The sequence below is a fragment of the Montipora foliosa genome, chromosome 3 (genome assembly GCF_036669935.1).
Source record: "Montipora foliosa isolate CH-2021 chromosome 3, ASM3666993v2, whole genome shotgun sequence".
Taxonomy (NCBI): domain Eukaryota; kingdom Metazoa; phylum Cnidaria; class Anthozoa; order Scleractinia; family Acroporidae; genus Montipora; species Montipora foliosa.
Window position 1 is genome coordinate 13,995,226 of NC_090871.1, and position 25,000 is coordinate 14,020,225.

The following is a 25,000-nucleotide window of genomic DNA, read 5'->3' on the forward strand; positions in this document are numbered from 1 at the left end:
TGGTCCGAGATACTAGCTACATCGAACTACTCTAAAATCCAAGGGTAAATAAACATACAAGATATGATATCATTACTGTCATTGTCACTGTCAGTTCGTTCATATGTCAATATTTAAAGGTCAATATCAATGTTAATGTCCACGTCACTGCCATATGTCAATATCAATGTCAATGTCAAATGCCAATGTCAAATGTCAAATGTCATTGTCGTTGTCAATGTCAGCTTCAGCGTCATCTCATCACCATCATCATCGTTAAACTTACAAATGTACCACGTGGATCGTTGACTTCCAAAGTCGGCAGGGAGTTTCTAACAGAGATCCAAATCAGGCTTACAAAGTCCTGTAGCCCCATATCGTATTTTGAATCCCATTTGTTCGCACTTACATCTCCCAACTTTGAAACGACCGAGTACGTGATACGAGATCAACAACAAGGGTAGTGTATGGGGGAGGGGGGATTTTAGTCCAGAGAAAGACATTTATTTTGCTAGAACACGAACGCAATTCACTTGTTTCAAGAGGGTAATTTGTGACACGAATTTTGTGGCCCGGCTTTCAATAATTTAGTAACTAAACACAACTGACGTGGTTGTGTTTGTTTTCACAGTTATCCCTTGACAACAGATAAGTGTAATTGTGGAAGCGAAATCGGACACATTACTACCTTTTTCCGGAAATCCTTAAAAGAAGCAGGGCACAAAATGAGATTAAAAAAATAACAACGTGGCCTTGGATGAACCAGACAATGCCGAATGTCAGATTTTACGCTAGAACTGAAAAGCTGGAGGCGAAGTGATAAAAGAGACGTAGTTGCCATCAAGAAGACAAACTTTAAGCGTTCCAAAGACGGAGGTTGCGGGGGTCAATGGGTAGCCTTGGTCCCTTTACCTTAAAATTAAGCTTAAAAATACAAGTTGATAAAGTAATAAAAAGACACAAAAAAGGAAAATTTGAGATGAACAAAGAAAATGACCTGTGAGGTCATTAATCCTCTCCAAAAGAGATATGTAACAGATACTCCCAAAGACAACATTTCCGAGCATGTTCAATCTAAACTGCTTGGGGGTTTCAGGATTCCGTAAAATGCTCGCTATCAAGCTCAATTTCCGCATCCGATTTGAAAATACGATTAAAAAACCGCCTTAAAGCAAAATTTAAGGAGTGGCGGTTTATCTGGTGAGAATCAAATTAGGGTGAATCTTGAGTGCTACGACAAAGCCATAAGCTTGACAATGCCACCACTTTGAACCGTTCAGTTGTAACAGCTCGTGGCACTTAGCCACCTTTCGTAAGAGAGAGGAAGTGTCGAGTATATTGCGTCTCTTAAAAAAACTGACTTCATCCCACTTATTAGACTCATGCCAAATTCTCTTTTAGTTTTCGGTTAATTAAAATTCAGAGTAATTTCTGACTTCACGAAACAATGAATGGAGAAGCGCCAACTGTTATGTGGTTACAAATCGATTGATGTAAAAATAGCAACTGAACTTCGAACTTTGTTTATTTTTCAACTTTTCACCATTATAATTTACAGCTATGGAAATGTAGCCACTTCTCTAGCATAATGAGATGTTTTGAAAAAACTTTCTTCTCGCTTACATGAAAAGGGTAAGACCTTTACAGAATAGACAATCTTAAAGCGAGGATATTCATGACATTTAAATTTACAAGCTGCGAGGCAAGCATATGATTGCTTAGTTGACAAACAGCAAGAATTCTGTATCCATGCCAGCTATCGCTAGGACAGGACAGTATGCGTCTCTCAAAACACACTTAAAAAGGTCACGATGATTTTGGCGACGAGCTCGAGGCAATAATCAAATTCTTGAAAATAAGAGAAATTAATTTTCCAGAACACCGACAAAATAGCAAAGCAGTCTTTCAAGTCTTCTAAACCACACTTACTGAGCACGTTATTAATTGTCTGGTTTGCAGTCTACTAGAGAAAAGAGGGATCACATCCCACTCGAAGATGATCCTAAAGCTCCCCCTTAATTACGAAGGATTTTGATAAAAACAAAAACAGGAATGGAGAATGACTTTGTGCGGTCATTTTTGGCAGCTTCTGCTGCGTATGAGTAAAACAGGAATGAGTTTCGAGTCATTTCGGTACAGCCTGACTCAAAGTATGACGAAGAAACGAAAGCAGCTTTTTCTATGTGCAGAACTATTCCGTCATTCTCTACATAGACATTCACACGTAAAATACAACCAGTTGGGAATGACCACTGATAACCGGCAAGGGCAAGTCTTGTGCATTCAAGATATGCATATTATGTATAATCCGTATGTTGTGTATACAGTATACAAGGTGCTTATTTGACTAACCCACGAGTCTATAAACAAATTCCTAATGCGCGCTAAAGGATTCCAGCAAACGAACAAACAAAGACTTAAGAGTGGAATATTCATGCAGAAATATTCCTTTTCAAATTCGAACAATAGTAGCTCAGGACTAAGCTATGAACAAACCTCTTCCTTGTTTCGCAATTTCCTCTCCAACTCTCTGTGTTCGTGAACAACCTCCTCAACACGTCTCTCGACCCCAGTCCTCTTTTCCTCCGGCACTTTATCCATGATCTGATGCCCGAGCTTTCTGACTTGGTCCAAGTCCTTTTTGAGAGCAGACAGCTCATCTTTGTACGACTGTTCAGAAATAAAAATAATTCCGTTGTAACACTGAGATGTTAAAAAAAAATCATGAATTACTGAAGGCCGTTTCCGAAAAGAAGTTATATAGGGAGCTTAAGCAACGACAACGGCGACGGCAACGAGAACGTCACGAATTTGCATATTTAGTGGTTAAAAACAATAGCTTCGCACGCCCTGCACGTGCGTTTTTCACTTTTGTCCATTTCGTTGCCGTCGTCAGCAAAACAGCAACGTGAAATAGCCAAGTTTTTGGTTTTATGAAGAACGTCAGCACTTGAGGATGAATTTTCATTTTCTCTCCTAAAATGGAGTGCCGTTCCGACTGGTGTCATCTTTGAGGAATCACTACACCCTCGTCATATTAAAAACGTTGAAATAGTCACGAAGCGATTAAAATAACGCAAATTTATATTTTGAGATGACGTTCTCGTTGCCGTCGCCGTTGTCGTTGCTTAAGCTCCGTAATTATGAGACGGGATCGTAAAAGATGGTTATGCAATGCGCACGTATGATCATTTAGTCTAAGAAAACTGTTATCCTACGTTTCGATGTATCCAACATCATTATCGAAATATTAATTCGTGGAGTGTCAAAGTCATGCAAAGACCAGGATTTGAGTTTTGAATATCATTAGATGACATCCTTGGGTGTGTGATTTTATGCAATGGCATTGTACGTTTAGTGATGGTTTAAGCTCCTGTAGAAACAACTTTACGTTTGCTCCAGACATCTCGTTCTGTGTAGAATGATTGCCCATACGTAGCTACGGAGAATTAATTTTTTTCATTTTTTGCATTTTAGCTTAGATTAATTTAAAAGGTTTGGGTTTCAAAATTAAAAAAAAAAAAATTGACGGGGAAAAAAAAAATAGATACACATTTAAAAAAAAAATGATTTTTCTGAAAAACTGACTTACAGATTTTGTTGAATTTTAAATATATTGGAGGTTATCTCTAACATTATCTGGTAACGCTGATGATTTCACCATCCCGTTTTTAAAAAAAAGACAAAATATCTTGATTTTTAAGGCTCAAAGAAATGCCTTATATCGTTGCCATGGCGACGTTATTTTGGAGGAAATGTGATGTGAGAAATCTACGATTGGTACTTAAAGCGCTACAATGATCAAAAAATCATTTTCCTTTTTTCTTCAGATTTTGAAAGCATGTTCGCTTAACACCTGATTGTTAAAATTTTGAGCTTTGATTTTTATCCAGAGGCTGTTTATTTTGAGGTTAAGGTTTGGATTTCACGGTCCGTTATTACTCACGTTCAAAACTGACCGATTGGACCTCAGAGGGTTGGATCTAGGGAAAAGTGACGTCATTTACTCGCCAGCTTAAAATTTCAGCGTGTAAACGCAACTTATTATACATGTAAAACACGAGTTTAAAAATCTGAATCCCGAAACTCCCGAGCTGCATATTAATTCAGCCACGTACACACGCAATGCATTCTTAAACCAGTGAGTCTTTGACGTCATTTTCTCCTTGACCCAGTTCTCTCAAGATTTTACAGTTAGTAATGGCGGACCAATAAATACCTAAATTCCAGTTGAAATAAACAAGTGTCTTTTTAAAATCAGAACTTAAAACTTGGGTCACTTAGTGTTTAGTTAACATGGTTTTTAAATCCAAAGAAAAAGAAGAATTATTTTTCGGTCGTAGTAGCACTTTAATACCCTCGCCAAATTTCGTCTTTATATGATTAACCTAACTGTTTCTAAGGACAGAAAATGTTAATTTGTTTGAAAAAAGGAGAAACTATTTCGAGCCTCTTTAATTTAAGCTATCCCAAGCTCTTATGTTTTTGTCTTTGTGGTAGGTCATAGGTAATCGAAGCTTTCCAATATCGCGAAGAAAAGACTACCCTACGCTACGCTAAATGGAACCTCGAATCATTGAAGTTAGTGAGCGATTGTCAATTCTAAGCGAGTGTCTGGAACTTGCGCCTTATCGAACAATTTTTTGATCTTCCGTAAATGGCCTCGTTTGGTTGAGATCTCAGAAAATCACAACCCAAAATATACAAGGAATTCTTAGAACTCAAAATACCGCGATATAGCACTTTCCTTTCTACTACGTACAATGGCACTGCGCGAAACAAAAATTACGCTGATATGAAAATGTGATGCACACATCGTGAAAGAAAAAAGAGATTTTCAGGTATAATTACCTCTGCCACCGAACGTACTTTATCACGAAACGATGAAAACATTGTCCAAAAAGTAGAGCGAGGAATCAATCTCCATGCAAATCAAAGGATAAATTCTTTAGAGGAATACAGAAACAGTCTTCAAATCATTCACTACAGGAGGCCTCTTAGGAGATAAAGAGCTCCAATGCATTTAAAAAAATTAAAAGCGTCACATTATTTACTATTTAAATTGCAAGGACTCCATTACACTAGCTCAATCAAGTTATCCAAGACAGTTTTAAGTGTTTTCTTGTTGCCGGGTACTAAACACAAATTTATTGACAAACAATTTTAATAAAAATTTATGACTACAACAAACAATGGATTTAAAAGGCCTAATCAATAATTCCTATCAAACATGATAATGTAATGGATTTGATGCTAAAAATTACGGGCAGAAACATACTTATTAAAGACAACGTTTCGGTGTCCTCATGACACCATCATCAGGTCAAATATAATATTTTACAGATAACTCGAATATTAATGTCCAAGATTAAGTTCAAAGTCCCTAGAGGCTAGGTGTTTCGAGTTATCTGTAAAATATTATATTTGACCTGATGATGGTGTCATGAGGACACCGAAACGTTGTCTTCAATAAGTATGTTTCTGCCCGTAATTTTTATCATCAAATCTAATCAATAATAGCTTGTATATACAGAAAAACAAGGGGAAATCATTCGTCCGTGAAAAAAAAATGCTCCAAGGTTTGTTATCTATATCCTGCCGGCGGTATTTTTCTTTAAACACAACAAAATTATCATGAATGAAAAGTTATTATTAGTCTCTGAGACGTTCAAACATGTCTAATGACTGACATGTTGTATCAGAAAAACTGATACAATTAAGAAACCTGGATATTCCTGAAAAAATTATTGCCGGACCACAACTGTTGCAAAGAATTCTTAAGAAAAATGATTTTGTAGTTGTTTAAATCAAGTTATATATGCATACTGACTAAATTTCACAAGAATTTTTACTGATAAAATCTTGCCGCTTATAGTAGTCTGAGCAAAAATTATAATGGGTATTAATCATTTTAACTCATTTTTTAGAAAAAAAAGGTTTTTTTTTTTCAAAACAGTAAAGCGCTTGATGACTGGAACGAAAAGTGACCGAAAACGAAAAAGCCACGGGGTTTCAGTCATGGCTATAAATTATATATGATTGTAAATGCGACCAAACGACGCATATACATTTTTAAATTTCCATTGTCTGATCACGAGGGCTTTCTTAAAGAACGTTAAAATTCGGCTGCCGATTTGGAGGCAATTTTCTAAGCTTGAGCGCCATTATCAAATGCACATTTCCATGGAGCATCCATTGAGATTGGGGAGAATTTGCGTGGCAAGAAACGGGAGTATCACAGGAATCCCAAAATAACGTAACGGCTGTATACGTGACATATCAACAGTGGTAACTCTGCTTCCGAAATTCTTTGGCCCTTCAGCCACTTTAGTTTGCTAATAACTTTGACAAGGAGCTTTAAAGCCTTAAGCCTAAACGAAATGTTTGGCCATAAAAACACATGAAAAAAAAATATCGCCAACCCATTTCGGATGTTCTATACATGGCTAAGATTTTCTGCCCAAATTGGCAAGTTGCATGGTCAGGACGTCATTACTACCAGACCAGAATGCTTTGTCAAAATGCTTTGTTATTCATTTTCTTCTCTCCTGGGAACAAAGAAACAATTGTTTAAATTTGCCTGACAATAGAAACAACTGAAAGCAGTCTGGTCTTCGTAGTAAATGACGCCATCACGCAGATCGCCTATTTTGAAAAACCTTTAACAAAAGACATACCACGCATTTATCCAGCAAACTCTTGATATTCCTCGGCTCTGAAGACTCCAGTTTGAGCTTCTTCACTCCGCGCTGGATTTTGTCCAAATCGGTCAGTGTCTGTCCATGACGCGTGTCGAATTCAGCTTCCAGTTTCTTACCCGGTTGTTCTCTGAGCTTTGTAAACTTGGTTTGAATTATCTCCCATTTGGTTCGCACCTGCTCCAATTCTTTCTCCATCTTGAAGTAAGCGGACCCCTTTGGAGTTTGACTCAGTTCGTGGCAAGTAGATGCTACAGTGTTCATGAGCGACTTGTTCATTGAAAACTCTTCCTCTAGAGCCTAACAAACACGAAAAAAGAAAGAGTGACAATAAGTCGTTGCAAAGTATCTTTGAAGAAAAGTTAGTGCTAACATCTACTATCTTGGACTTCTCAAATTCGATAAAAGACCACAGGCTCTGGCGCCGTCTTCCCCCTCCGGGACAGACAAATGATGATGGGATCTACTTCTTACCAGGGTAAAGTAGATTGAAAAGGAACGAAGCCCTTCGACTGCCGATTGTCGCTTGGGTCTCGGGCAAAAAGGCTTCAACATTTGCTTTAAGATCCGTCCGATTTTGTTGAACGATGTTAAACGATGTTGACTGCTGGGGAGAGTAAACGGATCCAATACATCATCAACATTGACGAGAAGTCTGGTATTCAGTCCAAGGCTGCAGCCATGGTTGTTACTATGGATAGGGACATGGTACGCATGCGCATGCCAAACCATTTGGGAAGGGGGGGAGGGGGCAAAATTGCATTAACTTTAGCCAACATTTGTGATAACAAAACAAATGTTAAATGTTTGTTAAAACAAAGTTTAAACGCTTTTAAAGTCACTCAAACTCGATTCAACTTCTATCGAACGGTTTCAACATCGCTGTTGGACAAAATCGAACAGCCGGGCCTTAAGCCTATGTATATCTAACGGAATAGCATTTTTTAAAACTAATTGTTATAAAAACGTATCCTTTTAACATGTTATCACGGCAACTGAGAAATGTTGAAGCAATCCTCCTCCTCCTTTCTGAAGATAGAATTACTCTCTATCCGACAACTACTTTTTGTACCTTGATTTCTCTTTCATCCATCTCCTCGTGCTTGGCCAGTTTAGAGTTGATTACAACCTCAATCTTCACCACCCAAACTCGTATCGTTTCCAAGTCTTTTTTCAATTGTTGCCGTCGCTGTATTTCTCCTTCAAGAACCTGTCGGGTTTTGTCAACCTTTCCACGAACGACAGACACACGCTCCTGAGGGCAGGGTGCAAAGAAAGTCAGTTTTAGAGCTTGGCATTCGGGCAAGTTGTAGCTAGCATGTACTAGCCCAAAAGTCATTTCAATTAGCCCGAAAAAAAAAAAAAGTTGATGAGCAGGATTGATTACAGTTCTTCTGTAGTTTGAATTCCTGCCAAAAAAATCACTTTCCCCTGAGGCAAGTTAACAACAGAATTCACTTGCCCGGCAGCAAATCCTCTAGCCCCAGGCTATCGGACACCACCTTCTTCGCACGCTGAAAGAGGGCGAAAAAAAAAAAAGCGTTTACGCTTTTTAAAACTTACTAATTAAGTTTACTGTAATTCTCAGAGCAGAACAAAAAAGAAACAACTGAACCTGGGTAACATTTGTAGAAGGCAAGTGCTTTCAACACGACGCCATCACAGCTACCCTATTGTGCATGAAAAAGATACTTCGCTTGCGGAATCGGGGATTCACGCGTGGTAGGGAACAACCAAACAAGAAAGAAACAGGAGAGTTATTTTATCTTAAAGGTGATGAAGGATCTAAAATCAGCCCTGTTCCTTTGTGTGCATGCAAGGAGCTTTTGAAGGCTACATTTATAAAAGACAAACATATGACCCGGGGCAAGAAGCATTTTAAAAAGATTTTTACATTCATCTGGATTACGAACGTTACTTGAGCAGTATTCAAAGGAAAGCCTGAAAAATTCAGCGTTGAATGGGATTGGAACACGTGACCTCTGCTTTTCCGATGTTGTGCTTCCCTAACTGAGCTACCCCCAAGACAGAGAGTTTGCCTTTTCATGAGTTCGTAATAAACCCGCACACAACATATTCCTGGATACAATTTTGGAAGCAAGATTTCCCGGGAATTATTCTCCCTCAAAGGCGACCAAGACTGATTATTGTTTCTTAAATTTAAAAAAAAAAACACGATTTTAAAATTTTCACCTCATACGGTTCCATTTGCTTTCTGACCGATATTTTCTTGCTTGTGAGGTGCCTGGCGAGGTCGGGAACCGAGCCTGTCCCGCTTTCCCTGATGTTTGCCAAGTGACGGTTCAGGCTCTAAGGAAAAGCAAATAAAAGCTTATAAGAATCTTGCAGTCTTTTTCTCAGCCAGTTTTGACTAAGTAACTAGTAAATAAAGTGATGATTTAGTGATGATGGGATATCAAACAAGTGGTATCACTTGAAGAATTAAGACGTTCACTTAAGTTCCTTTCGAATGAGGAAAATAACATGGCAGATCTATCGAATGAAGAATTTTACAACTGAGTCCCTCAAGTAATTTCGCTACTGTTATTGTTTTAAATTGCTGCGCTTAGTGATTGGCCACAAAAAGTCATGTGCCTTTTTACCCAGTCAGAAGCAACAGCAAAAAGAATTGACCGCATGCGTACTTTCCCGCGCTTCGCAATGCATGTACGGTGTGATTGGTTCATTTGACTGACCAAGTCTTTGCGATTGGACAAAGTCACTGACTTCAAGACACTTATTTGACAACCGATCCAACTGTAACAAGGAGCCTATGACAAGGAACGAACAAAAGGTAACCCTAGTTTGAATGATCGTTTTGATAAAGGTAAATAAATCACCGAGAGAAAGATTTGTATGCTCAAGTTTCGAGCGTTAGCCCTTCGTCAGCTAAAAAAATCTTTCTTTCGGTAGTTCATTTACCTTTACCAACTTGTTTCGAGGATATCAAATTTCTAGTGATTTAAAGACTGCTATTTCCCGCCTAAATTCTAAAGGTAACTTAGGCACCCGTGAAGCATCGAGGTCATTGGACATTGATTGACCAAGTTTATACAATATATAGCGAGAGAAGCCGTGTTAAATTTCGATGGTCTCAAAGAACGACAACTTAGAGGAAAGATATCTAAATTGTGAGTTAAAACTCACGGGCTTCTCGTAAATAAAAATTTCTGCGCACCCGCAAAGCGTCGTCCAACTCGCCCTCGGTTCCTTCCAGTACGTGATAGCTCTTCTCCACTACTCGATCCAGCTCTCCCATCAGCTTGTAATCGCGATCAATCAATGCGTTCAACTGTTCCAGCTCCAACTGAGTCTGCTTGAACTCGTGTTGCCGCTGTGCAACCTTGGTTTTGAGCCTGTTCCAATCACTGTTCAGCTTTTTCAAGTTCTCTTGCAGGGCTGCCGAGCTCCCCTGTTTGGTGTTTTCGATCATCTGATTGGCTGTGGTGTTAATACGCACCACAACCGGAGCTCGTTTCGAGATGTCCTGTTGAATTACCTAAAAATAAAGGCACACAACAATTTGGTCTTGTCGGAGAACGGAAGTTATAATCGTCGATTACATGAACTGAAGTGACTGTCCATTTGTAGGGGTATGAGTACAGTGATTCGAAGAACCAGTCAATATTAGAGAACTATGACAGACGCCGGAAATCGCTATGCGATGTAGGGCATTGTTGTAAAATTTCTAATATTTTTGACAGCATGTCATTCTTACAAAGATTAGGAGCTTGAGAATTAAGACTGTATCCAGCAAGAATGTGATCGACTAAAACCCAGAGTTAGAAACTGACTTGTGACTTGTAAAGAATATTGCTAACTGGGATTTGAGCATTCTTCGCAGCCTTTCCGGGAAGTAAAAAGAACTCAAACAAGAAGTTTAGCAATCTGCAGGAATAGTCTTGTTTTCATAGAGCATCACCAATTTCATTGGTAAACGGGATGTGTTTCATTCCACTGTTGGCATTTGTCTTACATAATCCATAGCTATACCTTGTAATGATCCATCTTTTCACGAGTGATTCCCTCACTGGTGATATCACCGTCATAATCAGCAATGGACCGCTCGACTTGCATTATCCAATGGCTTATCTCCTTCAAGTCGTGACTCAACTTGTGGTATTTCTCTAGAGCAGCGACCAAGTTGTCTTTAACTCGGAGCGCCACGCGAACAAGCTCTTCCCAACGACTATTCAATTCATCCAGATCTTTTCTCAGTTTCTCTGCAAATGCCGGAGTAGCCTTGCTAATCATGTAGGGACCAGTCTCGTTCAACGAGTCCAGTTTGCGTTGAAGCTTGGTAACATCTCCTTGAAGGGCCTAAGGAAATCACTAATTTATTGACTATGGACTGCGGGTTCAGACAAATGGCTACGCCTGAAGTCTGGGATTCTTTCTTTCTTTTTTTTTTTTTCTTTTTTTAGAGGAGGGGAGAGTTAGAGTTTGTATTTTTGAAACTTAGAACAGATTCCCCGTTTATTGGAGAAAATAGGAATAAATGATCTTTGAATTTTAATCATTGAACATGTTACAATGCAGAAATTATAATAACCAATCAAATGCGAGCCTTGGGTGGCGCAATTATTGCATGGTTGCGTCATACTTGAGCGATTTCTAAGCCATCAAACTTCGCAATCCTCTTAGGTTTTCTTACATTAAAAACATGTTAAAGGATCAGCTTTTCAAAATAAGCGGATTGCAGTTTGACGACTGGCTTTTCGCGCCCGAAAAGTTCTCGGGACAAGTCAATGACAGAAGTTAGGCTAGAAAAACCAAGTGCCGACAAATTGTTAGAATGGAAATTACTGGAATCAATGTAGATTAGTGCTGTTGTAAGTAGAACTGATAAACACAAATAGCGTTTCAGATGACGGATAGATGTTAAATGATTATGTGAGAAAACAGACAGTTAAATCGAGACGCTACTACGTTCCTTAGCAAAATGACACTTGAATTTGCAACGCAATCTTTAGTGATAACCCGATCTACATAGATGACGCACGGTTAAGGTAGTAAAAGAAGAGTAATGTAAATACTCGAAAATACTAAGATTTCGACTTAAGCTCAAATTTGCATCAGTACTCGCATTTCCCTCTAGTTTCAAACTCCCTTCCTTTTGTTTGAAAACACCTTCTCTACTAGCTTACTTTGTAGTTACTACGAGCCGAGCTCAAGATGTGATAAATGAAACCCAAAGTTTGCTAGTAAGTTATTGCCTATATGTTTAAAAATAAAATGATTTGCTACTGTTTCAAACTTTCAAAATATCAGTTTAGTTTTGGCCCTTGACCGTGGATTTACAGTGCGAAAAAGCAAACCCGAAGCTCTAAACAACGAGAGCAATTTCTGACCACTTTTCAAAGACACCGTGAACGCTAGGGGTTTAAAATGTCACTTTGCAAGGGAAACAACAGCGGCGTAACGAAAACCCTATCCGTCTTCAACGCGTTACCTGATCAGTGGTCGACAACGTATGTGTATGGTAAGGAGAGGTTAGATGTTGATAGCCCTTAGGTATGGTTGACCTGTGAGACGTCAGGTGGACTAACCAACTGACCTCGCTCTGGTCTAACTGAGCTTCCATTGTCTCTGGGTCTGCTGCAGCTGGTGATTGGTCCTTGAGAAAACCGTTAGCGTCTGCCATCCACTTAAACAGGCTTCGCATCTCCTCCGTAAACTGACGTGTCTGGTTGACAGCCTTTCCAACCTATGGACGAAAAAGAATGCGGTCACAAGTCGACATCCTTTCCCAAAGTGAATCTCAAGCGACGACGAAGGCCATGTCGACATGAAACGTCGCCACTTGAAAATGTGGAGTTTAATTAAAGAACTGGCCCGGGTTGCTGAAAGCATGGTTAGCGCTAAACCAGCGTTAAATACCATGGAAACGTATAGGTTTTGATACCTCTTAACCAACGGTTAGCGCTAACCAGGCTTCGAGCAACCGGTCCCTGGGGACGCCGTCGGTAAGAAAAACGTCACTTCTCAACTATATATACAGCTACGAAGGCCCCAGTTTGCAATAAGTAAAAACAAGGATTGTTTCTAGAACTTTTCAACCTTTCACGAAATCTGGAACGGATCATGAAACATGCTGTATTTAGTTGCATTTCAAAGATGCAAAGAACCCGGTGAAAATAGTCGCCAAACGGTGTTTCGGCTCCTTTAAACTTTTTACGAGGTTGTTAAAAGCCTATGAAGTACCTGAGGACAGCCATTTAGCAAGGAAAGAGTGACAGGTGTTTCGGTCATACCACGTAATTAGGGACCTTAAGTAAGAAAGACGACGAGGGTCCCGTTACTGCGATAATTTTGAGATTACTCCAAGTCGCTCGGAATGGAAATTGAGTGTCAATATTCCAGAAGTAAAATTGGTGAGAATGATGTGGATATTTAGAGGAGAAAATTGAAAACTTATCGTCAGGTGCTCACATCCTCCACCTAACCTCAAATTTGGGGAATCCCTTCGTCGTCAGAGCGAAAACGGCATAGAAATGTACACAAATGTAAAACGCACGTGCGGGCGTGCACGGCTATTGTTTTTGCTCAATAATTCCATTGTTTTGGGGGGTTTCTCGTAGCCGTCGTCGTCGTCGTACTTGCTCAAGCTCCCAGTTGTCTGAGCGGGAACGTCGACAACAACGTACCAAAATATGAAACGCACGCGCGGGGTGTACAGACTCTCGTTTTGTGGCGTTCTTATAGCTGGAGTCGTCATCCTTGCTTAATGGGGACATAGTTTTTCAGCGGGCGATTAACCCACTGACTCCCAGGGGTTCCCCACTGACGAGTAAAATACTATGGCGTTAGATAGAGTAAAATACTAATTATGGCCTGTTGAGGCCGGCTTGGGAGTCAGAGGGTAAAGGTCCCCAACAACCTATCTAAGACGGACAAAGTGTGGGCCACACGTAGCCTTTCGTTCGACTACTCTATTTACGGCAAAGATTCTCACTTGATTCTGTCGTTTTTCTGCGTGGAGGTTTATATCCCGCCATTTATCATTCAAGTCGGCCAGCTTGGATCTGAGTTGCTCAGACTTCTGTCTTGGAAGGGATTTCACGAACTTGTCCCCCGTGCTATTGAGATAATCCATGTTCTTTTGTTGCTCCGCCATATTGACTTGTAATTGCTACCCGAGACAACAAGAGACAATACCAAACAGCTTCGAAACCACAATAATTTTCAATAATCACATATGTAAATTATACTAACTAACAAGTATTGTTGGAAAATTTAATTAATTATTTCTGAGGGTAAATTACAGAAAGGCCTTTTGCAAATACAACACTAAATGATCTAATATATGTGAGTAACACAGTCAACAATGGTCGTGTCCAATCTGTTGTTGTGGCTTGGCGAATCACTGCAGTCACGTGGCCCTTTTGATGCAAAGAGGATTGTCTCTCCTAATGGCATGTGTGCAATGAATAACTACCCGCTTGCCTGCGATTCGCAATATCAAATACCCACGCAGATATCCTTTCACGTGGTACCTCTCACACACACAAGCATTTCAGTCAACAACAGCAACGCGTTTTTGCAGAGATAAAAACGAACAAAAAATCTCCGGTAAATCGGAGCACTGCCTGTAATGCAATGAACACATCACCGCGCCCAAGGTATTCCATTGGTTTTGCAAAAGTCGATTGAAAATCACTCTAATCCTCCTCACCTTGACCTTTTTCAACTGTTCTTCAAGTGAGGCTGTGTCAGAAATCAGGAATTCCGAACCCAGTTGAGATTCCATATTTTTTATTTTTAGTAGCACCGCGTCCATTGTGCTAAGAAACTGCTTTGGTGGCCCAGATTCTAGGGTTGCCGTCAACTGCTTTTGTCTGTCTTCGATAGTCGTCTGAGCTTTGGACCAGCGGTCGTCGATGCGCTTAACGGCAGCTTGGAGGTGTGAGGTGTGTCGATCCTCCTTGCTCAGATTTCGTGACAGTTCACGGACTTTGATCAGTGACACCTCATTCGTCGATAGTTCATCAAGTTTGAGCTGCAATGAAATGGCTTGTTAAAAAGCTGCTCAGTGGAATTACACTTCCAGTTCAATTAATAACGCGACTTTTTTCTTCGTTTGCGTCTTCCGTCCAGAATATAACCGCGTTCACTCGGTCGCTAAAAACGTATTTTTATCTTCCATTGTGGATAATCTGACGTTAAAAACCCCTGATGTGATCTCGAGATCGAGGACTCTCCACTTGCTCAATTTCGTTTTAGCCAGTCTCTCTAGAAAAAGAGGCTTTTTTCCCCGTAAAAATCACCTCCTTTAAGATTTCAACGCATTGTTTTAGAAAATATTCTTCAGTTTTCGGGACAAAAGCTAGAGGCCTTTAGTTGGTAAAAGAGGATAGATTTAAGGTTACAAGCAGGCTTCCCGCTGTGCTCTTAGAGTGCGCCAACAGAGCCATTTCGTAGGCTGGAATAGGGCTAAAACGTGTGTAGAGGAGTCAATCATTTTCAATACATTATGAAATCTAGGTTTTAAGAAAAAGTTACCACTTGGGGACAAATATCTTATAGTCTGAGTACTACTATAATAAAAATTGGGGATTTTAACATAAAGTGATTCGTTATTAACCTACCTTACAGAGCTCAAGTTGCGACTTGATTTCGTATTCGTTTCCTGGCACATCCGCGGTGAACCTGCTCACAACTCTCTCGACATCTTTCAAAACAGCTTCAAGAGTAGACATCAAATCTTGCACGTCACGCCTTCGACGCGCCAGCTGTGCTTTGTGTCTGCGGTCGTCAATTAGAGCACCCACGGCATTCCATCGGTCTGTGAAGTTGCTGAGCGTTTGTTCAAGCGACACTGGTATGTTGCCTTGGCTACGGCAGTGTTCAATCAACTCTTCTCCTTTCTTCTGTAGAGACGTTACGCTTGTTTTCCTTTGTCTCCTGGCATTGTCCAGTGACTAGTAAGGGAGGGGAGGGAGAAGAAGAAAAAGCATCACATTGAGCATTAAACTTACTAGTAATCTTTTCACTCACGCAAGTCAAGTCAGAGTAACCATTTGAGAAGACGAAAAGGCACCCATTTAGATGCACTCCTAACTTTGAGATCCAACACGAAATGTTCTTTGCTATCTACAGGCCTCCCAGCCACTTTTTGGACAATCTGATAGGAAAAATAGGCTGTTCTAGTTCAAAATATAGGAAAATATAGCCATTTCCTGCCAAATTTAGGCTCTTTATAGGGGCTAAAATAGATTCCACACACCACAGGGATTCCACTGTGAACGGGAATGATGTAACCACAGGAAGCACTTATCATAAGAATGCATATCTATATATTTTTCTTTAATTGTTCATTAGCTTCACCAAATAAGAATTAGTAAGCGAATACTACTTTTACTGATAAAGAATTTTGATTTTGTTAATTCACAACCAAAATTGTTTCACAGTGCAAAATGTAGGAGGTCTGGGAGGCCTGTACCTATTTCCAACGACAAGGTAAGGGTAAAGATTAGCGCCATTTTTAGCTCAGGGTAAGTGAAGCTGTTTACCGTCACCTGAGGAGCAGCATATGGCGAACACTTTGTGACGTTAATTGTCTATATTCCGAGACACGCGTGATGTTGAAGTTGGGAAGAAGCGCAAGGGAGCGCTTATCCAAATCCGCGTGCATCTAATGAGGGACATTTCTGGACATATTTCAAAAAGGCTGATAAAAAGGAAACAAATTTTAAAAAAGAAACGCCTACTTCCACAAGCTCGATCTGCTGTTGATTTTTTTCGCTGGAAATGTTCTCATCATCCAAGTTGAACGTGGGTGACTTGAGCAGAGTCTCGGTGTCATTCATCCATTGTGTCTTATCGGTCACGTCATTATGGAAATGTTGCAGCTTGAGCTCAAAACCTTCCAACTAAGAAAAATACCATCGAACTCATTTAAAATTCATGAGGATGAGTATCAACAGAAACGTGGTATTCAAGACGTATACCCAACTCCCGTATAATTCCAATGGAAAATTTCGCTAGCCATGGTAGAGAAGGGGGCGTATGCTTTTGTTTCAGTTTTAAAATAGACCTCTTTAATAAATGGCGACCTCCTTTACATTCTCTTGTCTTTATGCTTGTCATTTTGAAACAAATATTCTTTTGAAATTTGCTCGTCGTAGCGAGGCTAGAAAAGCTTATTAGCGTTAATAAAAAGAAAGGAATATTTTATTTGGACGCCATTGTGAAAGCGGTCTATGGCCAGTGATCACGTGAGCGAATAGGCTCTTTACTAACTACTCCTCAAAGTTTACTTCAAAGACGAGAACTACGTTTACAACAAAGGGGCAAGAAGATGAGCTTTCATGTTTGCCAAAACACATTAGGGCCGTTTATACGAGAGAAAATAAGGCGCGGCTTACTCTGGCCGCGGAGTACATAATACGCGAAAGGAACTATTTATACGAGTATAAACTCCAAAGCCAGGATAAGCCGCGGCTTGAAAAAGCAGTGAACGTAGATTTTGTACTATTTATACGGGGTGTTCGTGTCTTATGTAAGCCGCGGCTTATTTTCTTTCGTATAAACGGCCCTATTGAAACTTTGATTTAAGCTTACTGCTTGTTTCGTAGCCACGGCTGTCAAGCAAGTATTAAACGGGAAAAATAACGAAAGAACTATTTTAACAAGCACCATCCTGAGATTGGCTGCAAACGTAATATCTCGAATACCCTCACAAATTTCCCACTGATCTTGTATCTTATCGTGATGCTCACCAGTGTTATTCTATTAGAAACTTCAGTGGTTATTTTATTCCAGCGGTCGTTAAACTCCTCCATTTTGTCCTGTATGTCCGCTACACCAGGTGAATTCTCGTCCAAGTTCTCAGCGACCTTTTCGGCAGCGAGGTTAAACGTTCCAAAGGTTGCCTGTTGGGCTTCCATTTCTTGTTCCATGCCCTGGAACGAAACAAAGAGACTCGTTTAACGAGACGCCAACTGAGGATATGTTGAAATTCGTGGAAAAAACCGCTGAAGCATATACTCTTGCACACTTTGACAGTGCTTGTGATACAGCGGATTCTTATATGTTTTTGTTTAGTTTTCTAATCTTCAGGTAGTGTTGTATTGCACCAGTCCCAGGTTGTTTTGTTGCCATTCCTAAGCCCATGGCCGTTAATTGGAAAGCGTTGTTTAGGAATCGTGAAGAGCTGCTGTATGTATGAATAAACGCTTTTCGCTCTGTTAAATATAAGTCTTATACATAATTAACCCCACCATCCCCCCCCCCCCCACCTCTTCAAGTACAAAAACGTCCAGTCGTTTATTGGATCATTGCTTTTTTAAGACCTACGACGCCGAGGTCAACGAGAACGTGATTAAAAATGATGAGATCGTGTTTTTTAGCTCTTTCCCTATTATTCCCGCACTTCGTTCTACTTCTACAAACTAGCCGAACTACATGTACGTATTCTGAAACTTAATTGTGAGGAACAGTACTGAACTGACGTCCACATCGTATATCTTCAACTCTCTATTTACGGTAACGCAAAAAGCGTTTGAGTGGAGTGGTGGCTTTCCGACGAGTTTGGTTGGTTTCTAAAGAGACTGATGCTGCGTTGGTAGATCAGTGAAACACAAAATGTTTTGGTATCAAACGACTTGATAAAGGAAAATTGACAACTGTGTGGTAGCTGAAATTTCGGCCCTTTGTCAGAGGTTATAGTCATATCCTCCTTACAACGTGACCAATCCTTGGAAGCTCTTTTCAAGAAGAGGGCTTCACGTATGAGCCCAACGACGACTAGTATGCTTCTTTAGTCGACTTGATAAAAGTGCAGTTAGTGCCGGAGAAGATTAGAGAGAAAAGTACTTACTACCACCATTTTGAGTCCCTTCCTGACAACCTCAATGTCTCCCAGATCAATGTGCTTCATGTCTTCAATCTGCGCCTCCTTTTCTGCCAGCCACTTGGACAGCCTTCTTTCCTCCTCTCTGTATTCTTGCCAGCTCTTAAGCACATTCTGTAACATGGTCCACCTGCGAAGACAAACAACGAAACCTTCCAGCGCACATGTACATAATAACAAATCTAGTGCATGGGGTAGTATCGAGACAATTTACGAAACAAACCATGTTTTTTTTAAGGAAGGATTACGTTTTTGCAAACGTTGGCCGTATGGCACTTATATTTGAACAGACTTAACTGATTACAGTGTCATGTGAAGTGCTAGGTTTCTAGGTTTTTTTGCAAAAACGTAATCCTTCCTTGTACTTGTACATGTTCATTGCCGTGACTTTAACATCTTCAGTTCCCACGGCCTGCTCCCGTCTGACCTTGTAGCTCAGTCGGTAGAACAGCGGTGATCTAACCCGAAGGTCGTGGGTTCATTTCCCACCCTGGTCAGAGTTTTTCTCTGCCCTTGTGTGGGCCCATTTCCATTAGTAGGGCTAACGCTCATATGGTTCATATGGGGTAGAAAAACTAGCACTTCACATTACACTCTGGTCAGTTTAAGTTATATTTTTTAAGACGAGGGGCCACCGACGTCATGTAGGAAACCCCTGCGAGTAAACCCAACTAATACGTAGATTGCTACCTCCGGAAAGGTTTATAACGTAGCTCATCACAGCGCGTTCATCACTGAACCACATCGCTACTTGTTTGTTAGTCTACAAACGCGAGAACTTCACCAAGAGAAAATGAGGGGACAGAGAGGGAGGCTCAGGGCGTTGGCCGGGATAGTCATGTCCACGAAAGTTATTTTTAGACAAGCGGAACTCTGTCTTCCGAGACGTCCGCATGCAGTCTTGCCTCGCTCACAGGTTCTTAGTGAAAAGAGAAAATGGCGAAGCACGTGGAAGGCTGATGAATATTTATTTTCTTTCAAACATCAGACCGAGGTTGGCGGACGTCTCGGAAGACAGACTTCCGCTAGAACAAAGACTTCCGCTCGTCTAAAAATAACTTTCGTGGACATGACATATCCCAAGGGCTGGACCGGGAGCCTCCCTCACTGTCCCCTCATTTTCTCTTGACTTTACCGAATTTCAACTCTCTAATGCATGAATGCTCCACAAAAATACCACAAAAGACAATTCACAACAGACACATATCAAAAGTAAAACTGTCTGCTTTAACACGCACGCCCACTTTTCGGGTTATTTAGCCACACTGGCACATATTCGTTATAACGGTAGTTATTTCTCACCTTTGCTCAGTCCATTTGCACACATTTGACCAACGCTCTCCAAGAACCGCCAGTTGTTCCTCTAAATCAGCGGTAGCACTTTCGTTATTGCTGTCATCCACCACCACAACCATGTGCGTCAGAGAGTTGACTTGTTGTTGTTGCTTTTCAAGGTCTTCCTGGAAAAACTGCAACGTGCAATACAATAATCGTTGGTAAAAGCCTTTTCAAAACCATTTTACCACGTTGATTCTAAATTGAAAGTGCTTCCGTTAAAAGTATTTTAGCAAAACAAGTCAAACCTTCCAGGGTTTTCGATAGCTGTTCAAAGTACCGGATTTGATAACGAAAGTATCGGACATGGTTATTTTCCATTGAAAGGCCGATTGCAAATACGTTGGGAGCGAACCCTCATGGAGGTCTGAAACTCTCAGAAATGATGTTTGCAAACTTGAGATTGGAGAAAACAAGAAAACTAAACTTATCGCGAGAATGAAATGCCATCAGATCGTATATTCCGTTTATCACATACGGGGCAAAAATACTGAATGCTGATTGGCTGAGACGGAGGGCATTTTTCCTTAGTCACGAGGGCACTTAGAGCAATCAAGAGCTAAGGCACAATTACTTGATCCTGATTGGTTAACAGATACTTATCCAAAGCAAGCGAATTCACAACCGAATCTTCTTCCAGATTAGACCACTTTTTTTTCCACGTCTAAAATACATTTTAAGCGCTAATTCAGTTGACAACAACGATTGATTGAATTGAAGTTTAACCGATTGGGAGCGTGTTGATTGTCATTTGCCGCGGCATTGAACGGGCTTCCCTCAATAATTTTTGTGCCTTCGTGCAATTAAAATATTAATTTCACTTGTATTTTCACAAAAATGCCCGAGTCGCGAAAATACACGAGAAATTAATCAATTATTAATTGCCCTCGGTCCCATGCGATTACATATACTTAGTAAGTAAAGTAAGGCGATGTAATTTGTTGTTGCTTTGAAGGATTTATGTGCGTCTTGTGTTTCTTTAGCCCATGGCTTCCTGACATAATCAAGTCCAAAAAGGAAAAAAACAAAGAAAAAGGAAACTAAAATGTCTGGCGACAAAGTACCGGACTTGAAATGGTAGACAACCGGACGAAACGTCCGGTCTCAAACGAAAACCCTAAGTTACATTCTCACAGTTGGCGATAGTTGGCTCGAATGCGATCAAATAATATTCAGGCAGGATTCCTAACTCAATAAGAGTCCTTTACACAGAGAACCTAACTACTTTGTTATTCGTCCCATTACTTGTCTCAGTTGATGTTAATTTTAGACGAAATGTTCCAGGATTTTAGAACCTTAGGAAGTTCGCTGAAAATGGAAGTAACTTTATTAGCCGGCCGGAAGTTCTATATATTCGAAAGCCTGTGCCCTGGGCATCTGGGCATTGTGTATGCCCCAAACCTTCAGGTCGAATTTCGTATTCCAGTCAAAAGCAACCCATTTTACCAACGACGACTTGGTTTAGTCTTCGCACCTTCAACCTTCAGGCATTGCGTGCCGCGTTATAATTTTCAAACATGAAAATACCACCAAAGATGAAATTCATCTAATTAGATCGCTACGATAAGCAATGCGAATTTCCATAACAAAAACAAACGGTCGAAAAGCCTGTCGGTTGAGGGTGTGCCTTTAGCAACTACAGAAACTGGCACCTTGTGATCCTCGACTTGGTGCCGCACGGTATCGAGGTCAGAGCCAATTACTTCAGAGCTGTTGATTCTCTGCTCTGCAACTGTCAGCCAATCAGCAAGTTCATCAATCTGCTTCTGTTGGAGATCCATCAGCTGCACATGAAGCCTGCGAGACACAAATCCGGTAATTAGCCAGAGTTGAAAATACCATAACACTCTTTATTTGTCCCTCCAAAATTTTGCATAAGCACTGTTTTTATTCTCTCTTGGGACTTACAATGGTCCCAAGAGAAACTGGAAAAAATGCATATGCAAAATTTTGGAGGGTCAAACAAAGAGTATTATGGTATTTTTGATACTAGCTAATTGAGTTTGTTCGTCACTGACCACAAATGTTCAAACAAACACAGCGTTGCGTTCGTTATATGCTTACTGTCATCGAGCCTCCGATTCCCCGCAATAGCCCGTTTCCGAGTTCATGCCTGCCTCCTCTTCAAAGCGAGTCAAAGTGTGAAGTTTTTGTGATGATAATTAGTTCTACTTTACATATGAATGAAAACTGATAGACCAATTCGGTTAACTCAATGTTGTACCCAATTCAAATCTTTTGGGAATAAAACGTTTTGTTCCAGGTATTTCCATATCATTTAAACGTGAATGCTTCAATGTCATGCAATCTCAAGCCCGAGAGCTTTGAATTGGGTACAACATTGAATTAGCCCAATTGGTCTATTTTCCTAAGGAAAACTTCGCACTTAGACTCGCTTTGAAGATGAGGCAAACATGAACTCGGAAATGTCCTATTACTGTGCTCGCGGTTCTCGGAATGAAGAACTTGCTCATAGCCTAATATCCACTAAGGTGACCTACTTTGTCTGCCGGTCCATGGCCGCCATCCTCAGCCCTTCCCATCTATCATTCAGTGAGATCATCTGTTCTCGAATATCACTTTCTTCTTTTTCGTTCACAAGCCCCTCGCTGATCAGCTGGTTGCCAAACTCCAGCACAGCGCCCACCTCGGTCTGGTGTGACGTCAACTCCATCATGAAGTCCTGAAAACAAGAACAAACACAAGTTTGACAACGCAAAATGAATCAACAATGATGTTAGGAAAAAATAGCTGATTCTGCCTAAATAATTTATTTGAAATCTTCTCCATGGGTTGCATGAACATTATGATATATTTCAGATAGTACGAATGCTATGATTGGGAAATTCAGTGGGCCAAGTTCTACAACCCGCTTTTTTAAGGTTGTTTTCTCTTGCTTTATTCGAAGGTACATGTATAGAGAGATATGATAATTAACTCAAGTGAAGCTGTGATCTTCGCAGTTATGAACGCAATTTGCGCAATTGCGTAAAGAAGCCTGAAAAATTCAGGACTTCAACGGGGTTTGAACCCGTGACCTCGCGATATCGGTGCGACGCTCTAACCAACTAAGCTATGAAGCCACAGACGTTGGGAGCTGGTCATTTGTGGGTTCTAATGTTCTAATGTTCGTTTTTGGCGGGTACAACGATAATTAACGGCTCCTTGTTTTCTTCATTTCTTCTTTTTCTAGGTCTTTTTTCTCCTGGTTTTCTCCCTTGCGGAACTTAACCGTACTGCGCTTCTCGTTAGGGAGTTAAAGCAAGGACGACCGCAACGTTACGTAAACAAAAACGTCACTCCAAAATATACCTTAGCGCTACCGCAAGTATTTCGCGATTATTCCGTCTTTTTTACCGTGACGTTGAACAATACAGGCGAACTATCCTGTAAATGGATGGGAATGAACGGGTTTAAAGTAAAACTAGAAAGGGAATAGAAAGTTTTGACGTGACGTCACCGCCGCCATGCTGGTGGACGAAAACAAAAGAACTCTCATTGGCTTCTTTTGTTCGTCCACCAGACGTCGTACATTGTACATTTCTCTAGTGTTATTGGTGTCCCTAGAGGTTGGTTGAAAACAACTTATTGTTCATTGTTGTTTGCTCACGTTGTCGTCCAAACCTAAAATTTAGTGATTTCACATTGTTGTTCTGTGTAGTACGGCAAAGAAATGCACGGAAATTCGTGCAGCACGTGCAGCTCGACTATTTTTCCTTTTTTAACCAATAATGTTATATAGCTGAGGAGAGCGCGCACTCTCATTGGTAACTTCAAGGTCACATGACATCTAACAATAAAACTGGTTCCCGCCAAAAGTCTCTGAGCGGGCAACAGTGCAAAATCTATGACGTCAGAGGGTAACAGTGCACTGTTACCCGCGAATGTTGACCAACGACCACCGTTGCTACTGCCGTTGTACGTTTTTCGTTTTGTGCTATATAACAAATCACTTTATGACTGGTCCCTCGGGAAACAGTTCATTTTGTTTCCCTCCAATCTCAATGTTTCCCTCGGCTGCGCCTCGGGGAAACACTGCGATTCTCGGGAAACAAAATGAACTGTGTAGGGATGGCGCAGTGGTGAGAGCACTCGCCTCCCACCAATGTGGCCCGGGTTCGATTCCTCGACTCGGTTTCATATGTGGGTTGAGTTTGTTGGTTCCCTACTCTGCACCGAGAGGTTTTCTCCGGGTACTCCGGTTTCCCCTTTCCTCAAAAACCAACATTTGACTTGATTGCGTAGATAGTTAATTTCAGTTTACAGTGTCCCCAATTAGTGCTCCAGCGCTAAATCGACTAGACACTTAAATAAAGATCCTTTCCTTTCCTTTTCCCTCGGGACCAGTCATCCTGCTTTGTGCGGTTGTCGTTGCCGCAGCCGTCGCGTCGTCGTTTCTCAAACTCCTAGTTTAAATTGTTATAATAAAACGATGCATGTATCCACCTCGTGTCCATGAAATTGCTTTTTCACGGCATCCACATCATCCGATATGCGTTCCTGTGACTCTAGAGTCCTCTCGGCTTTAGACAGCCAATTCAACACATCCTGCAGAGCTGTATTGTAATCTTCCCACTCCTTGAATGAGCCTACAGAATCACGTACACTGCTGGTCTCGCTCACAATGGAATCAGGCCTATCTGCTTCCTGAGAACGCTCAACCTACAAATTAATTTCCTTGTTAAAATTTGTTTATTATGCATTTTGAGAAGTCAATGGTCGGAGAATAAGAGAGTCTTACATAAGCTAAGCCACACTACACTTTTTCATATATATTTTTTCTGAACACTGAGGGTTCTCTAACGTCGTAAACTATTATGGACGAGACGAGTCATGTGTTTGGGGAGGAGGCTACAGTTTATGATCCTTATCCAAGAAGACAAGATACAATCGAATCATTTGTTCGATAGCATATCATGTGAGAGGTTAAGAACCAACAAAACGTCCCACCAAACCAACAAGGCACGGAATTCGTCGCACTCCAAAAATTTTCAGGGCAATTCGTCCCACTCCAATTCCCAGTACAAGAGTCGGTCATAAATGTGCTAGCTCTTTGCTAGCTGGATCGAGCTAATAGGTCACAGCACGAGCTAATCAACCAGCTTTGTCTCCACTGTTATTGTAAGGACCACGG

The 25,000-nt window shown here is 40.7% G+C and overlaps 1 protein-coding gene and 1 non-coding gene across 7 annotated transcripts in view; both read right to left on the reverse strand.

Moving 5' to 3' along the window:
- The window catches only part of LOC137996836 (dystrophin-like), a 97,624-nt gene that overhangs the window by 52,461 nt on the left and 20,163 nt on the right, over window positions 1-25,000 (reverse strand). For 4 of the 6 annotated variants that reach the window (XM_068842434.1, XM_068842435.1, XM_068842433.1 and 1 more), the window contains exons 11-27: window positions 24,313-24,528; window positions 22,368-22,549; window positions 21,519-21,663; window positions 19,834-20,000; window positions 18,499-18,661; window positions 17,399-17,581; window positions 16,388-16,549; window positions 15,266-15,598; window positions 14,353-14,676; window positions 13,633-13,809; window positions 12,130-12,384; window positions 10,671-10,997; window positions 9,856-10,176; window positions 8,871-8,987; window positions 7,750-7,932; window positions 6,657-6,977; window positions 2,476-2,649 (exon numbers count right to left, since the gene is read on the reverse strand). In XM_068842434.1, the coding sequence (XP_068698535.1) occupies window positions 2,476-2,649; window positions 6,657-6,977; window positions 7,750-7,932; window positions 8,871-8,987; window positions 9,856-10,176; window positions 10,671-10,997; window positions 12,130-12,384; window positions 13,633-13,809; window positions 14,353-14,676; window positions 15,266-15,598; window positions 16,388-16,549; window positions 17,399-17,581; window positions 18,499-18,661; window positions 19,834-20,000; window positions 21,519-21,663; window positions 22,368-22,549; window positions 24,313-24,528 (3,750 nt within the window). The remainder of the gene's footprint in view (window positions 1-2,475; window positions 2,650-6,656; window positions 6,978-7,749; window positions 7,933-8,870; window positions 8,988-9,855; window positions 10,177-10,670; window positions 10,998-12,129; window positions 12,385-13,632; window positions 13,810-14,352; window positions 14,677-15,265; window positions 15,599-16,387; window positions 16,550-17,398; window positions 17,582-18,498; window positions 18,662-19,833; window positions 20,001-21,518; window positions 21,664-22,367; window positions 22,550-24,312; window positions 24,529-25,000) is intronic. The other 2 variants (XM_068842438.1, XM_068842437.1) reach the window with 1 other exon arrangement.
- Trnai-gau (transfer RNA isoleucine (anticodon GAU)) lies at window positions 22,877-22,949 on the reverse strand. Its single transcript has one exon. It is a non-coding gene; the product is annotated as a tRNA-Ile (tRNA).